Genomic DNA, 18053 nt, shown 5'->3' on the forward strand with positions numbered 1-18053 from the left:
CCTTGCTTCCCGACTCGCTGCCCGGCCCCGCTGCAGCCCAGGAAGGATCAGAGCACTACCTGCCACCAGCCCGATTAGCTGGGAAACCATGGACCGAGGAACCCAGCCTGGCTCTGGAAAGTCGCTCCTGCAAAGCCTTGAACCCGATGATTGAAGGTCGACGCCCGTTCCTCGAGTTTCAATGGACTCTTTTTTCTTCCGACCTTCAACGTCGTCGGAGCTGCTGCTGAGTTGCAGGTAAGTTCTTTCTAACTCATCGCCAGTGTTAAGTCCGTGAATGATTGAGACACGGACTAGCAGGAGAGAAACAAACAAGTCTTTACTGGTGAAAGGCATAAACGAAACTAACCAACAGAGGCTCTCTAGCGCCTTTTATACAGGGGTGGTCACTGCCGGTATTGCAGTCTGAGACCAGTTATTCTCTTAAAGGTACATACACAACAAGCTCCTCATAGTAGAGTATGATGATAAACATGGCTGTACTGACAAATAGCAAAACTGTTTTACAATAACGTTTTACATTAAACACACTATTATTCTTAATTATTGCAGTATTAAAAATACCATAACATGCATTTACACACATCCAATAATATTATCTCTAATACAGCTGACTCCCGGTGCTTTGTAAATTTAATTCGTTGGAATGGTGTAAATAATTCAGCTGTTTTTTTTGCCTCGTAGAAATAGTTTAAATTGCCACAGATACATTTACTTCATGTTGAAAATTTGCACCTCTTCATTTCAAACTGCAACTGACCAGCATGGCACTCAACTCCCATTGTAAATTGGGAAAAAGTCCTGTTTCTCCTGTTGCTATTTGTTGGCTCAGGTCTTGTACTGCATAATTACATGACCTTGGGATAGCATTAATGTTGAAATATTTTGCCACCATCGCTGCATTGACTAATAGCTGCTTAGCTAACTAATGTAGCACGATAGAATCTAGTGTTTCACCAGTGAGTTAGACGATCTTTTAGTTCAGTCTGTATGTTTCTGTATGGAAGGATTCAATATGTACTTGAATGAAACCATCATCTCACCAGTAACATGGAACACATTATCAATAGGAATTAGACTGAATCTCCACAAGAACACAATGGAAAGCTGTCCAGTGCTGCTTTCAGGATGTTGAAAAACATTAGATAAACGACTTTTTCCATTTTTAAGAATTCTGACCTCTCCCAAGCTGTACCTCATTCAATAAGCAGTGCTTATATTTTTCACTGTTATGTAACAGATAACATCCAGCATGAGGGCATGTCATTTAACAGTGTAGTCCTTAGCCCATGCCAGGATATGGCTGTATCTGATGCCAGTGTTGTAGCTGTACTGGAACAGCTTGGCTAGAAGTGCGGCTAGTTCTGGAGCACAAGTCTTCAGCACGACAGCCGGGATGTTGTCGGGGCCCATAGCCTTTGCTGTATCCAGTGCGCTCAGTCATTTCTTGATATCACATGGAGTGAATCAAATTGGCTGAAGACTGGCTTCGGTGATGGTGGGGACCTCAGGAGGAGGCCGATATGGATCGTCCACTCAGCACTTCTGGCTGAAGATGGTTGCAAATGCTTCAGCCATGTCTTTTGCACTCACGTGCTGGGCTCCACCATCATTGAGGATGGGAATATTCATGGAGCCTCCTACTCCCGTTAGTTGTTTAATGGTCCACCATATTTACGACTGGATGTGGCAGGACAGCAGAGCTTTGACCTGATCCGTTGTTTGTGGGATCGCTTAGCCCTGTCTATGGCATTCTGCTTCTGCTTTTTAGCATGCAGTCCTGTGTTGCAGCCTCCCCAGGTTGGCACCTCATTTTTAGGTATGCCTGGTGCTGCTCCTGCACTCCTCATTGAACCAGGGTTGGTCCCCCAGCTTGATGGTAATGGTAGAGTGAGGAATATGCCGGGCCATGAGTTTACAGTTTGTGGTGGAATACAATTCTGCTGCTGCCCCACAGCGCCTGGCTCACAGCTGTGTGACCCCCCCGGCCCACAGCTGCGTGACCCCCCTGGCCCACAGCTGCGTCATCCCCCTGGCCCACAGCTGCGTCATCCCTCTGGCCCACAGCTGCGTGACCCCCCTTGACCCACAGCTGTGTGACCCCCCCTTGGCCCACAGCTGTGTGACCCCCCCTTGGCCCACAGCTGCGTGACCTCCCTGGCCTACAGCTGCGTGACCCCCCTTGACCCACAGCTGCGTGACCCCCCTTGGTCCACAGCCGCGTGACCCCCCTTGGCCCACAGCTGCGTGACCCCCCCAGCCCACAGCTGCGTGACCCCCCCTTGGCCCACAGCGGCGTGACCCCCCTTGGCCCACAGCGGCGTGACCCCCCTTGGCCCACAGCTGCGTGACCCCCCCTTGGCCCACAGCTGCGTGACCCCCCTGGCACACAGCTGTGTGACCCCCCCTTGGCCCACAGCTGCGTGACCCCCCTGGCACACAGCTGCGTGACCCCCCTTGGCCCACAGCTGCGTGACCCCCCCGGCCCACAGCTGTGTGACCCCCCTTGGCCCACAGCTGCGTGACCCCCCTTGACCCACAGCTGCGTGACCCCCCTTGGCCCACAGCTGCGTGACCCCCCTTGGCCCACAGCTGCGTGACCCCCCCCTTGGCCCACAGCTGCGCGACCCCCCCTTGGCCCACAGCTGCGTGACCCCCCTTGGCCCACAGCTGCGTGACCCCCCTTGGCCCACAGCTGTGTGACCCCCCTTGGTCCACAGCTGTGTGACACTCCTGGCCCACACGCATGTTCCCTACAGAGAAAAAAGATGGAAACACAAAGAGAAAAATAAGTAAGGCTAAAACAGTAAATCGAAAAACTTTAAAATCGACCATAATATATGAATATGAAATTTAAGCCAATCAGGTGCAATTGTGACACCCAAGATATGAGGACAGGGGCATGTGCGATATGCACTATTTCTTATATATTTTGATGCAAAAGTATGGAGAATAGGTAGTTCACTGGGTTAGAAAACTGTCTTCACTCTGCTCAGGACGTATCTCTGAAGCGAGTACATGGCTGGAATTAAAAGCTCACTCTGGTACAGCTCACTGGGGCTCCAGTTCATTGCACCAGTTCAACAATGTTTTAAAAAGTAAAACTGAAAACTATATATTTTTTATTCCCCCTCAGGTGGAAGAAAAGATTTTTCAACCTTTTTTGTGTTAATTCCTTTCCACAACTTGTAAAACTAAAGGACAACTATTGTTTTACAAACTGTCCTTTGCAGCTGTGAGTCTTGTGACCTGCAGCATGATGACACTGTTGCACGAGATGTTACACTTCTGAAACAAAAACAGCAGGGACCAAAAATAAAAATCAAATCAACTAATACCAAAGCATTTGAAACAAAGCTGAATTGCAGCATGTTTCATTCCCCCATTCCAAGAAATACATATCTTTATAAGTGACAGCAAGTTAAGTGATTTAAAAATTGTCAGTTGGAATCTTGTTTTTTCAATGAAATCTGTACATATGTAATTTTTTTCTTCATTGGTATCTAGTAGCCAAGAGCAGAGGAGAAAAGAAAGCAGGGAAACTTTCAGATACATCTCCAGTTGCTCCCAGATCAGGGGCACAGCATCAGAAGCAGCAGCAGAAAGTAAATCAGGCCCTCCAGGTCCCAGCTGTATCACTGTATCCATCACACAAGAACGTGCAATTTAAAGACCTCCCTCCATTTGGTAATAACATTTTAAAGAATAATTTGCTGCTCTGCTTTTGAACTAAGCGTTTGCTCTTTCCCTTCCACAAAGTGTGCTTGAAAAATAACCTGTCTGAAGAGCCATTTCAGTAAAATATCAAGTGCGTTTGTTCCAAAGACTTGTGACTTTGAATATCTTTTCTTTACAATTGTATATTTGTTCAGTATTATTTTGCTTTGTATGTGTTGAAATGAACAGGGTTACTTTAACAGCATTGCTATTCCAATTTCTGTCCTTCAGGTACCCATTCTCCTCAAGCTTTGAAGAAAATTCTGTCCTTGTCTGAAGAAGCAAATTTGGATCGAAATAAAAAGCAGGCAGAAGATACTATATCAAACACATCATCCCAGCTGTCGTCTCCTCCTACATCTCCTCAGACCTCACCAAGGAAAGGTAGCATCTTAGAAAGAAAATGCACCAGACCCAAAGATGTGCCCTTCCCAAACCTATGAAAAAGCAGTGTATTTGCTAATGTGCTGTGGTACAAATACTGATAGTATTTGAGATTTCCAATCTGCTACAAGCAAATATTTTCGTCTGCTTAGCCCATATGCCGAAATCTGTCGCATCACTCCCCTCTAGTGGTTATTCATATGAAATTTGGGTCCCCACGGGTGAGTACGGGCTGGGTACTCACGCGTAGGGTCAACAGAAGTGCCGGTTTCGTGCATGCACTGCGCATTCGCGGGAAACCAGTGTAATGATATCAGCAAATAGTGATGGTATTTGCCTGTTTGATTATGATGCCTTACCAGCATATTTGCCTGTGTGATTACTTATGCCTTACCAGCAGAGGGCATGTGAGAGAGAAGCAGTTTAGTTTTAGTTTCGTTTTAGATAGATCTCTAAGATGGTGTCTCCTGTAATGCTGTTAAGATAGTTAAACAAACTTTAGATTAAAATAGAATCTCTTTCATCAATGTGTCGTCATTGAACCCACAAAGAAATCAATACAACCAGAACTTCCGTTCCCTTGAAAGAAGGGGTTCACAGATCGAACGCATGCGCCGGAGAGGCAGCACGTATGGCTGGAACTTAGAGTCATAGGCCTAGAAATTAGCTATAGCCCCGCCAGCTCGCTGGCGGCCAGAATTTACCGCTGGGCGCGGAGCCACTCGCGCCCAGCCGATATTCAGTTTCAGCGCCCAAAGTCGAGGACGGCCGCTGTTCAAGGGTGTGGCCGCCCCTGCTTGGGGCGCTGAAACTGAATATCGGCGCGCTAGTGGCCGCAGCGCCACCCGCAGCGGAGCGGCAGGCTGCGGTACTGCAGGCCTTCCTCCCTCTCTTAAGGGGGAGGTGCCTGCAGCAGCCGGAGTCCCGATCGCGAGTGCCGGCAAAAGAGCCCGGCACAACGGAGAAGTGCCGGGCTCCCGGAAACCAGCCGGCAATGCCGCAGGGGGGGGGCGGTGCGGGCAGGCGGCCGCCGAAAAAGCGGCCGGCCGCACCTTCACCTTAAAGCGCCCCACTAAGGCTGCTGTACGGACCCGGTCTCCGAATGTTATTAGCGGCTGCCACGGAAGAGGCGGCCGCTACTGAAGATGGGGATCGGGCCAGTGTCGGGGCGGAACCGGGGCGCTGCGCACACCAATGACGTCATCGGTGGCGGCGCAGCGCTAACGGCTAATGCCGCAATTAGTGCGTCAATGAAGTTCGCCCGCAGTTTGCAGACTGGCGCAGAAGCCCTCTTTGGGCGGTAACTGGGCGCAAAGCCCACTGAATTTCTAGGCCAAGAGTCATAGAGTTATACAGCACAGAAAGAGGCCCTTCGGCCCATCGTGTCTGCGCCGTCCATCAATCCCTGTCCAGTCTAATCCCATTTTCCAGCATTTGGTCCGTAGCCTTGTATGCAATGGCATTTCAAGTGCTCATCCAAACGCTTCTTGAATGTTATGAGGGTTCCTGCCTCTACCACCCTTTCAGGCAGTGAGTTCCAGATTCCAACCACCCTCTGGGTGAAAAAGCTCCTCCTCAAATCCCCTCTAAACCTCCTGCCCCTTACCTTGAATCTATGCCCCCTTGTTATTGACCCCCCTACTAAGGGGAAAAGTTCCTCTTTATCTACCCTATCTATGCCCCTCATCATTTTGTACACCTCAATCAGGTCCCCCCTCAGCCTTCTTTGCTCCAAGGAAAACAACCCCAGCCTGTTTAGTCTTTCTTCATAGCTGAGGCGCTCCATCCCAGGTAACATCCTGGTGAATCTTCTCTGCACCCTCTCCAAAGCAATCACATCCTTCCTATAGTGAGGCGACCAGAACTGCACACAGTACTCCAGCTGTGGCCTCACCAGCGTTTTGTACAGCTCCATCATAACCTCCCTGCTCTTATATTCTATGCCTCGGCTAATGAAGGCAAGTATCCCATATGCCTTTTTAACCACCTTATCTACCTGTTCCGCTGCCTTCAGGGATCTGTGTACATGTACACCAAGGTCCCTCTGACCCTCTGTACTTCCTAGGGTCCTACCACTCATTGTGTATTCCCTTGCCTTATTTGTCCGTCCAAAATGCATCACCTCGCACTTTTCAGGGTTAAATTCCATTTGCCACTTTTCCGCCCATCTGACCAACCCGTTTATATCGTCCTGTAGCCTGAGGCTTTCCTCCTCGCAATTTACCACCCCACCAATTTTCGTGTCATCTGCGAACTTACTGATCATACCTTTTTACATTCTCATCCAAATCATTTATGTAGATCACAAACAGCAAGGGACCCAGCACCGATCCCTGAGGTACCCCACTGGACACAGGCTTCCAGTCACAAAAGCAACCTTCGACCATCACCCTCTGCCTCCTGCCACTCAGCCAGTTTAGGATCCAACGCGCCAAGGCACCCTGGATCCCATGGGCTCTTACCTTCTTGACCAGTCTCCTATGCGGGACTTTGTCAAAAGCTTTACTGAAATCCATGTAAACCACATCCACAGCATTTCCCTCATCCACACACCTAGTCACCCCCTCGAAAAATTCAATCAGATTGGTCAGACATGATTTACCCTTGACAAAGCCATGCTGACTATCCCCGATTAATCCTTGCCTCTCCAAGTGGAGATTAATTTTGTCCCTCAGAATTTTTTCCAATAATTTCCCTACCACAGATGTTAGGCTCACCGGCCTGTAATTCCCTGGTTTATCCCCGCTACCCTTCTTGAATAATGGTACTACGTTAGCTGTTCTCCAGTCCTCTGGCACATCCCCTGTGGCCAGAGAGGTTCTGAAAAATTGTGTCAGAGCCCCTGCAATCTCCTCCTTTGCCTCACACAACAGCCTGGGATACATCTCATCCGGGCCTGGGGATTTATCCACTTTTTGGCCTGCTAAAACCGCTAGTACCTCCTCCCTCTCGATGCTAACATGTTCAAGTATGTCACAGTCCCCTTGCCCGATTTCTATGTCTATATCGTCTTTCTCCATAGTGAACACAGATGCAAAAAATTCATTTAAAACCCCGCCTACATCATCTGGCTCTACACACAGATTGCCACTTTGGTCCCTAGTGGGCCCTACCCTTTCCCTGGTTATCCTCTTGCCCTTAATATACTTATAAAACATCTTAGGATTTTCCTTTATTTTGCTCGCCAGTGTTATTTCATGGACCCTCCTCGCCCTCCTAATTTCTTTTTTAAGTATGCCCCTGCACTTTTTATACTCCTCTAGGGCTTCCTCCGTCTTTAGTCTTTTGTAACTGCCAAAAGCCCCCCTTTTTTTTCCTAATGCATTTTTGTATATCCCTTGTCATCCAAGGTTCCCTTTGCTTGTTGGTCCCACCCTTGACCTTTACAGGAACATGTTGGCGTTGTACTCTCTCTATTTCCCTTCTGAAAGTCTCCCACTGCTTTGATGTGGATTTTCCTATAAGTAGCTGCTCCCAGTCCACTTTGGCCAGATCCTGCCTTATCATATTAAAATCGGCCTTCCCCCAATTTAGAACCCTTATTTCCGGGCCGTCTTTGTCTTTTTCCATGACCACCTTAAATCTCACCGAATTATGGTCACTGTCGCCAAAATGCTCTCCTACTGACACTTCCACCACTTGCCCGGCTACATTCCCTAGAATTAGGTCCAGTACCGCCCCCTCTCTTGTAGGACTTTCTACATGTTGGCTCAAAAAGCTCTCCTGGATGCACTTTAAGAATTCTGCACCCTCTAAGCCTTTCACACTCTGACTATCCCAATTAATATTGGGGAAGTTGAAATCCCCCACTATTATTACCCTATTATTTTCGCACTTCTCTGAGATTTGCCTACATATCTGTTCCTCTATCTCCCCCTGACTGTTTGGGGGCCTATAGTACACTCCCAGCAAAGTGCTTGCCCCATTTTTGTTTTTAAGTTTTACCCATATGGCCTCATTAGAGGAACCCGCTAATATATCATCCCTCCTTACAGCAGTAATTGATTCCTTAATTAATATTGCAACGTCCCCTCCCCTTTTACACCCCCCTCTGTCTCGCCTGAAGATTCTATACCCCGGAATATTGAGCTGCCAGTCCTGACCCTCCCTCAACCATGTCTCCGTGATAGCAACAATATCGTACTCCCATGTGTTCAACAACAACTTCAGTTCATCCACCTTATTTGCAAGACTCCTTGCATTAAAATAAATGCCTTCCAGCCTTGCCACATTCCCTTTTGCCTTCACATATTTGCTCTGCCTTCCCAGCTGACTTGTTTTTTCCTCCGTATTTGGCTGTAAATCACCCCCTACTATAGTTCCACTCTGTATCCCATCCCCCTGCCAAGTTAGTTTAAACCCCCCCCAGCAGTTCCCCGCAAGGATATTGGTCCCCCTCTGGCTCAGGTGTAAACCGTCCGACTTGTACAAGTCCCACCTTTCCCAGAAGCAGACCCAGTGATCCAGGAAACTAAAGCCCTCCCTCCTGCACCATCCCTTTAGCCACGCATTCATCTGTTCTATCTTCCTATTCCTATACTTACTAGCACGTGGCACCGGGAGTAATCCAGAGATTACAACCTTTGAGGTCCTGCTCTTTAATCTTCCACCTAGCTCCCTAAATTCTTGCTGCAGGACCTCATCCCTCTTTTTACCTATGTCGTTGGTACCAATGTGGACCACGACCTCTGGCTGTTCACCCTCCCCCTCCAGAATGCCCTGCAGCCGCTCCGTGACATCCTTGACCCTGGCATCAGGGAGGCAACAAACCATCCTGGATTCACGTCTACGGCCACAGAAACGCCTATCTGTTCCCCTTACTGTAGAATCCCTACCACTATTGCTCTCCCACTCTTTTTCCTCCCTTCCTGGGCAGCAGGAGCACCCCCAGTGCCAGGAAGTTGGCTGCTGCTGCCTTCCCCTGGTGAGTCATCCCCCTCAACAGTATCCAAATCGGTATACCTGTTTCATCTTTCTTCTTTTTTACAGGTTTCTCCAGGAGGGTAAGTCTCCAGCAGCTACGCTTTTAAAAAGCAGTCGCAAGGCCTGCTTTTAACAAGGTAAGTGGTGTATTAAGTAAAATTAAAACATTTTTTCCACAGGTTTTTTATTTTTAAATACTTTAAAGAAAGGTAAGTTTGTTTTTAGCCCCGTTAAAAAGTGTAATTAATTTTTTCAAAAATTTAAGTTATTGTTTAAAATAGTTATTTTATGTAATTTATAGTTATTTTTAAAATGTGATTTAAAAAAAAAATGTATTTGAAGTTTTAGTTATGTTTTGGGGCCGATCTCTAATTCATAGATTTGACAAGTCTTCCTGTCAAATCTATGAATAGAGATTCCCTGCTACGATTGGCTCTCCATGGCCCACATGATCCCAGGGGACACTTCGAACTAACTGCGCCCCTGGGATACACAAGCACTGCGTGCCGGCAGTTGAAGGAGGCCCAGGATCGGAATCCGATGCGGGCCCACAGCACAACGGCCGACGCGCTAGGTAAGTGCAGGTCGGGAGCTTGCACCCGCGGAAAGCCTCCGACCCAAATTTCTGGCCCATTATGTGCATTACCATGTCAATGGAAGAAGTGTGGTGTTTGCTAGTTTTAAGCAGTCCAATGTCTATCTTGCTTGAAACAGAAAGGAGCTCCTCAGAGTATGATGATAAACATGGCTGTACTGACAAATAGCAAAACTAGGTCCTTTGCAGTCAGAATCAGGGGAATTTATAATGGGGAACAAAGACATGGCAGACCAATTAAGTACATACTTTGGTTCTGTCTTCACAAAGGAGGGCACAAATAAACTCCCAGAGATGTCGGGAAACATAGGGTCTAATGAGAGGGAGGAACTGAATGAAATCAGCATTTGTAGGGAAATGGTGTTAGGGAAATTGACGGGATTGAAGGCCAATAAATCCCCAGGGCCTGATAATCTACATCCTAGGGTACTTAAGGAAGTGGCCCTAGAAATAGTAGATGCATTGCTGGTCATCTTCCAAAATTCTATAGACTCTGGAACAGTTCCCATGGATTGGAAGGTAACTAATGTAACTCCACTATTTAAAAACGGTGGGAGAGAAAAAAGGGGAATTACAGACTGGTAAGCCTGACATCGGTAGTGGGGAAAATGCTAGAGTCCATTATAAAAGATGTAATAGCAGAGCACTTGGAAAACAATGACAGGATCGGACAAAGTCAACATGGATTTACAAAAGGTAAATCATGCTTGACTAATCTACTGGAATTTTTTGAGGATGTAACTGCTAGGATAGATAAGGGAGAACCAGTGGATGTGGTGTATTTGGACTTTCAGAAGGCTTTCGATAAGGTCCCGCATAAGAGACTAGCATGCAAAGTTAAAGCACATGGGATTGGGGGTAAGGTACTGACTTGGATAGAAAACTGGTTGGCAGACAGGAAGCAAAGAGTTGGAATAAACGGGTCTTTTTCCGAGTGGAAGGCAGTGACTAGTGGGGTACCGCAGGGATCGGTGCTAGGACCCCAGTTATTCACAATATATATTAATGATCTAGACAAGGGAACTAGATGTAATATCTCCAAGTTTGCAGACGACACAAAGCTGGATGGGCGTGTGTGCTGTGAGGAGGATGCAGAGAAACTCCAGTATGATTTGGACAGGTTGGGCGATTGGGCAGATGCATGGCAGATGTAGTATAATGTGGATAAATGCGAGGTTATCCACTTTGGTGGCAAAAACAGGAAGGCAGATTATTATCTGAACAGCAATAGATTGGGAAAAGGGGAAGTGCAATGAGACCTGGGTGTCCTTGTGCAGCAGTTGCTGAAGGTAAGCATGCAGGTGCAGCAGGCGGTTAAGAAGGCAAATGGTATGCTGGCCTTCATAGCGAGGGGATTCGAGTACAGGAGCAAGGATGTCTTGCTGCAGTTGTTCAGGGCCTTGGTGAGACCACACCTTGGGCTAGAAATTCGGTATCGCCCCATTTGGGGCGCTAGTCCTGGCGAAGCGCAAAGTTTAGCGCCAGGCGCAATTTAGTGCCACCTAGAGCGATATTGGGTTGCAGCACCCCTGAAGGTGATTGCGGCGCTAAATCAAGCGCTGCACGAGACTCCTAAGGCGCTAACCCGGCGGCGCAACCCAATTTCGCGGCGGCGGGGCGGGGCGCAGCGCAGGTGCTGTCAATAATCACTTTCCCTGAGACACACTGGCGCCGGCCAGCTCTTAAAGGGGCAGGTCAATTGGCATCACCAGACACACTCACTGCCTTGTAGGCCTTCAAATCGGTGGGAGCCTACCTGTGGCACACCAGCCTAGCATGACATGGAAAGGGTGAGGCAGAGGGCGGAATGCCTCACTGATGGGGCATTGGATGCTTTGGTTGGCGCGGTGGAATCAAGGCCAAGGAAGATGGTCGGAATGTGATGTATGTTTTAGACAGTCTCCCGGGTGTGAGAGGCAGTTATGTGTCAGTGTATTAGTTTTGCTTTCTGTTGCCATAGCTTTCTCATGTTTGAAGGAACCACATTTTGTGTAATGAAACACTTTCTTCATTTACAATGGCCATGTCTGCAATTTACATGCATCTTGCCCTTCACAGGCTTGGGGGTATCAGACCGGTTCCATTCCTGTTCTTGGAATGGCAGCAAGCATTCCGTGAGAGGGGCCTAGAAGCTACTTCTGATCAGCTTCTGACGCGCAGCCTGAGAAGAGCCGCTCGCGTAGAAGTTCAGGCCAGCAGGCATCTTCTCAGCCACCGACAGAGATGTCCTGCACCTTATCTGAGGCTGCAGATCTGGCTGAAGCAGCTGGCACAGCTCAGTCACCACCTCCTTTCTAAATCACAGCCTTCTGACACACTGCTCCTCCGACATGTTCATGTAGGAAAACTGCTGTTGGAAAACCCTGCCAGCGTAAGGTCTGCTGTGGCGACGTCTGTTGGCCCTCCTCCGTCTGGCCATGCCCGTCCCCCTCTCCCAGCGTCTCAGTGTGCTTTCCAGATGATTCAGCAGCAGGACGTTCCCCTCCAATGCAGCCCCCATAATAAGTGCCCACAGGAAGGTTCCCCGTTGGTAAGGCTCACCAACAGCAAGGTGATGGTCAGAAGGCTGAAGTTCGTCTGCCTGCGCTGGCTCAGTGGTCAAATGGCTCGCAGTGTGCAGCTCAGCATCTCTTTGTAGCTCTTGAGGAAGTTGTGCTCCAAAAATGGCTGCCGGTTTTGAACCACACCAGTCCCCTTTAATAACGCTCCTCCAGCCCAAGAGCGACTTGGTAAGGTTCCAGGTAAGCTGTCACTATTAGCGCCAGGCGCTACGGAGGGGGGCGCCACTGAATTTCCGGTCCGGGGCGCCCAAAATGCGTTGCACACTCAAATGACGTCATAATCTGCCTGCGCCCATGAGCGGGCGCTAAGATTTAGCACCGGCGCTAAATGCATGCTCAATATGGGGCTAGGCGCCCTGCGCCCGCCCGGAAATTGGTTAGCGCCCCACTTTTCGGCCTCTTTAGGCGCTAATCGGTGGCGCTACCAACCGAATTTCTAGCCCCTTGAGTATTGTGTGCAGTTTTGGTCGCCTTATCTGAGGAAGGATGTTCTTGCCATGGAGGGAGTGCAGCGAAGATTCACCAGACTGATACCTGGGATGGCAGGAATGACATATGAAGAGAGATTGGGTCGATTAGGCTTATATTCGCTTGAGTTTAGAAGAATGAGAGGGGATCTCATTGAAACTTATAAAATTCTAACAGGACTAGACAGACTAGATGCAGGAAGGCTGTTCCCGATGGCCGGGGAGTCCAGAACCAGGGGTCACAGTCTAAGGATAAGGGGTAAGCCATTTAGGACAGAGATGAGGAGGAATTTCTTCACCCAGGGAGCAGTGAACCTGTGGAATTCTCTACCACAGAAGACAGTTGAGGCCAATTCATTAAATATATTCAAGAAGGAGTTAGAAATATTTCTTAAGGCTAAGGGGATCAAGGGATACGGGGAGAAAGCAGGACAGGGTACTGAATTTGGATGATCAGCCATGGTCACATTGAATGCCGGAGCAGGCTCGAGGGGCTGAATGGCCTACTCCTGCCCCTATCTTCTATGTTTCTATATTTTACCATAACTTTTTACATTAAACACACTATTATTCTTAATTATTGCAGTATTAAACATACCATAACATCCATTTACACACATCCAATAATATTATCTCTAATACAGCTGACTCCCGGTGCTTTGTAAATTTAATTTATTGGAATGGTGTAAATAATTCAGCTGTTTTTTTTCCCTCGTAGAAATAGTTTAAATTGCCACAGATACATTTACTACATGTTGAAAATGTTCACCTCTTCATTTCAAACTGCAACTGACCAGCATGGCACTCAACTCCCATTGTAATTTGGGAAAAAGTCCTGTTTCTCCTGTTGCTATTTGTTGGCTCAGGTCTTGTACTGCATAATTACATGACCTTGGGATACCATTAATGTTGAAATATTTTGCCACCATCGCTGCATTGACTAATAGCTGCTTAGCTAACTAATGTAGCACGATAGAATCTAGTGTTTCCCCAGTGAGTTAGACGATCTTTTAGTTCAGTCTGTATGTTTCTGTATGGAAGGATTCAATATGTACTTGAATGAAACCATCATCTCACCAGTAACATGGAACACATTATCAATAGGAATTAGACTGAATCTCCACAAGAACACAATGGAAAGCTGTCCAGTGCTGCTTTCAGGATGTTGAAAAACATTAGATAAATGACTTTTTCCAATTTTAAGAATTCTGACCTCTCCCAAGCTGTACCTCATTCAATAAGCAGTGCTTATATTTTTCACTGTTATGTAATTAAAGATTACTCTTAAACTACAGACTGACTCCAGATATTCACCAGAGTACATGACTGTGAAAATGAGCACTCTCCTTTCAGTAATGTTTTTATGAATATTATATCCTTTTTCATATTTTTCATTTGTTACTTTTAATACAAGTGTTAAAAATTGGTAGTGTACAGATAACGTCCAGTATGAGGGCATGTCATTTAACAGTGTAGGCCTTAACCCATGCCAGGATATGGCAGTATCTGATGCACTGTGAATTTGTTGGTTAGAGTACATGGCATAGTTATTGTGTAAAAGTGTGGAATGGTTGCCTTTGTATGTACCGGTATTTCATGTCATAGACAATCTTGTAGCTATTATTTTTAATGGGTGGGAGAAAAATTGGGCTTTCTGCTAACTAATTATTTCTGGTTAAAAGTCCCGAAGAACTTCCTCTGAATTAGTCAGACTAACTTCACCACTGAAAAAGTTGTCTGGATAAATGAGAGCCTGCTTCTGTTCAAGGGAGATACAGCAAGCGTCAGATTTGGTTTCTAAATTGGTTTTCTCATCCTGTTTGTCAGGTGCCAGTAAGCTGAGATCTCATTGGCTCCAGACAGTCGGACCTATCAGGCTCTTCATCCTCTCTTGGAAGTGAAAACAGGAACAAGAATAACAATGCCCCATGGACCTATGGGATAAGTGGGGTTGCTGTGCAAAGCCAGATTGGCGAGGGGATTCAGCAACCTTTTACAGTATTCAACTGAAACATGACAGAACAGGAATCTAATTAGCCAAGATAAGTATGACTAGATGACAGTATAATACATAAGAAAATAAGAAATAGGAGCAGGAATAGGACACTTGGCATTTCAACTGTCTTACCCTTTAACTGGCTAAAGTGGACTGGAAAAATAAATTAGTCACAGAGTGATAGAGTTTTACAGCACAGAAAGAGGCCCTTCGGCCCATCGTGTCTGCGCTGGGCATCAAGCCCTGTCTATTCTAATCCCATTTTCCAGCACTTGGTCCGTAGCCTTGTATGCTATGGCATTTCAAGTGCTCATCTAAATGCTTCTTGAGTGTTGTGAGGGTTCCTGCCTCTACCACCCTTTCAGGCAGTGAGTTCCAGATTCCAACCATCCAGGGTGAAAACATTTTTCTTCAAATCCCCTCTAAACCTCCTGCCCCTTACCTTGAAACTATGTCCCCTGGTTATTGACCCCTCTACTAAGGGGAAAAGTTATTTTCTATCTACCCTATCTATGCCCCTCATAATTTTGTACACCTCAATCAGGTCCCCCCTCAGTCTTCTCTGCTCTAAGGAAAACAATCCAGTCTCTCTTCATAGCTGAAACGCTCCAGCCCAGGTAACACCCTGGTGAATCTCCTCCGAACCCTCTCTAATGCAATCACATCCTTCCTGTAGTGTGGTGACCAGAACTGCACACAGTATTCCAGCTGTGGCCTAACAGCTCCAGCATAACCTCCCTGCTCTTATATTCTATGCCTCGGCTAATGAAGGCAAGTATCCCATATGCCTTCTTAACCACCTTATCTACCTGTCCTGCTGCCTTCAGGGATTTATGTACATGCACACCAAGGTCCCTCTGATCCTCTGTCCTTCCTAAGGTCCTACCATTCATTGCGTATTCCCTTGCCTTGTTAGTCCTCCCAAAATGCATCACCGGACAGTTTTCAGGGTTAAATTCCATTTTAACATTGAAACAGATGTTTCAGGACCATCAGTTTTTTACACCCTCTGCCTCAGTTCGGGTATCAGTTTTCCTTGTGGCCTTATTGCCTTTGTATACCCTTCTCATATAGTGTCCGTCACTGCCCCATTAATGGTTTCTTCTTTTAATTCAGGATATATGATAATACCCGTTTATATGTGTCTCTTCTTGTGGGGTAAAGCAGAAGTCAATATCCGTGATGGCACAGGAGGTGAGGGCGGGAAATTCAGTTGACTTGTGCCTCCTGCAAAGCAACTAGCGCCTGCGTGCGGCGCCACCAACGCCCCCTGCGAAATTCAGCAGGAGGTTTGCGGCGGTGATGACCGTTAGCGCGGCGCTGCGCTGCCGGCAATGACATCATCGCCTTGCACAACGCCCCACTTACGCCCTGGCCGCGCTCTTCGATAGCGCCCCCTGACTTACCACCGGACATTATGTCCGACAGGGTCAGGGGGGCCTACCTGCTGCTGGGGCAGCACAAGTTAAAAGGGAGGTGCCAGGCAGCCATTTTTGTTGCTTGCCGTCTGACAGCACCTGCCCCCGCTGCTGTCCCCAGCCTTCTATGTAGCCCCCCCGCAAAGTGCCGGCTGCATTCCGTGAGTCCGGCACTTCTCTTGAGCGCCGGGCTCTTTTGCCGGCATTCCAATCCCTGGTTGCCCAGCTGGGCCTCGGGTCGCGCTGCACTAGGCCCCCCCCTTTTAATAAAGGGAGGAAGTCCTGCAGTACTGCTGCACGTAGCGCTGTGATATTCACCCGCAGCGCCCCAAGAGGGAGGCGGGGCACTTCCAGTAGCACCCCGCTCCCCTCTTGGGGCACTACCAGTGAATTTCGGGCTCGGGGGCGCTAATTTTTTCGGGGCGCGACCCAATTTTACCCCCTCGGTGTCTATAGATGTGTTTGGACCTGAATGGCATTGTTTTTGTTCGGTGGAGATCCTTTATTCGGGTGGCTTCCTCCAGTATACTGATTTTATAACAGTCCAGGTTTAATGAATAAGTTAATTAGTGCGATGGATATGAAGCAATACTTTAATACTAATGAAATTCAGATTATTTCTCTTCCCCAGCTCTTCCATGTACATAACTGGTATTAAAATTTGGCTCCTGTCTAATTCGAACCTTTCTATTTCCCAGGTTTTGCTTTGGCACCAAGTACTCCTGCGGATAATTTTTCAGCCTCTGGTCACAGTGAAATTTCCTCCCACTCCAGCATTGTCAGCAATTCCTCCTTCGACTCAGGATCTGTCAGCCTCCATGATGACCGGCGACAGCGACATTGTGTCACTGTTATCGATTCACATTTAGGCTTGGGTATAGAAAGAAGACTGGAAAGGCCATCAGCAGTTGACCCAGATCAATACTGTATCAGGTTGGAGCAAGTTTTTGTTGTTTTTCAAACACTTAGCTATGGTTTGAAGTGCTGCAATGATAAAAAGTTTGCTATTCTAGTGTTTGCTGCATTCGAGTCTAAGGTGACGGCTAATTCGGCCTCATTTAGTTTCCAACTAGCTCATTAAGTAGGTGGTTTGCTGGAGGTGAAAACATGCACTCTGTCCTGTACTTGTAGCCTTTAGCCAAGCATATGAGGAACATTGCCACTGCAAACAGTGGCAGCTTCTGCAGAACAACTCACTGGCTATTATCTTAATTATGAGGGGTAGGAGCCAACTTTGGCATTCACTGTTATAAACGGTAGCGTAGTGGTAGTGTCAGTAGTAATCCGGAGGCCTGGACTAATGACGTGAGTTCAAATCCCACCACGGCAGCTCGGGAATTTAAATTCAGTTAATTAAAACAATCTGGAATAAAAAGCTAGTATCAGTAATGATGACCATGAAACTATCAGATTGTCGTAAAAACCCATCTGGTTCACTAATGTCCTTGAAAGAAATCTGCCGTCCTTACCTGCTCTGGCCGATATGCGACTCCAGACCCACAGCAATGTGGATGACTCTTAACTGCCCTCTGAAATGGCCGAACAAGCCACTCAGTTGTAACAAACCGCTACGGCACACAATAATAATTCTTTCTCTCCCCGCCCCCCCCCCCCAATAATTTGACTTAAGATCGGGAAATCAGTGATTTGGGAATTGTGATGTGAACACATGCCTGCACTCCATGGTGCTGATGCTCCGATAGTAATTTAAATTTAAGGGGTCCAATCGGGAGCAATGTGATCATTATACTTTTTTCCTTTAATGAATATTGTAACGGTTGAGCTAACTTTCAATCTGTGGAATATCATTTAAATGTGAGACTGTAATTTTCATTATTTTTTCCCAACATTTAAATCAGTGCTTTCTCTTATTTAGTTCCTGTACATCAACAAGCACAGAGGGCAGAGGAAGTCTGTCTGCAGGAGCGGCAGTACTGTCTTCACCGAGTATGGAGGAGTTAACCCAGGACCAGGGAGATCGAACTTCTCTTG

At 47.2% G+C, this 18053-nt stretch overlaps 1 protein-coding gene and 1 pseudogene across 1 annotated transcript in view; one reads left to right on the top strand and one right to left on the bottom strand.

The window, feature by feature from the left end:
- LOC147109791 (histone-lysine N-methyltransferase PRDM9-like) overlaps positions 1-18053 on the bottom strand; it is a 502134-nt pseudogene that overhangs the window by 163541 nt on the left and 320540 nt on the right.
- The window catches only part of LOC147109792 (rap guanine nucleotide exchange factor 2-like), a 112469-nt gene that overhangs the window by 92918 nt on the left and 1498 nt on the right, over positions 1-18053 (top strand). The window contains 5 exon segments of the mRNA XM_086003888.1: positions 2219-2242; positions 3600-3687; positions 3949-4101; positions 16760-16994; positions 17938-18053. Coding sequence (XP_085860014.1) covers positions 2219-2242; positions 3600-3687; positions 3949-4101; positions 16760-16994; positions 17938-18053 — 616 coding nt within the window.

This window comes from Somniosus microcephalus, chromosome 12, assembly GCF_052327205.1.
Source record: "Somniosus microcephalus isolate GS21.2 chromosome 12, FLI_Smic_1.0, whole genome shotgun sequence".
NCBI lineage: Eukaryota > Metazoa > Chordata > Chondrichthyes > Squaliformes > Somniosidae > Somniosus > Somniosus microcephalus.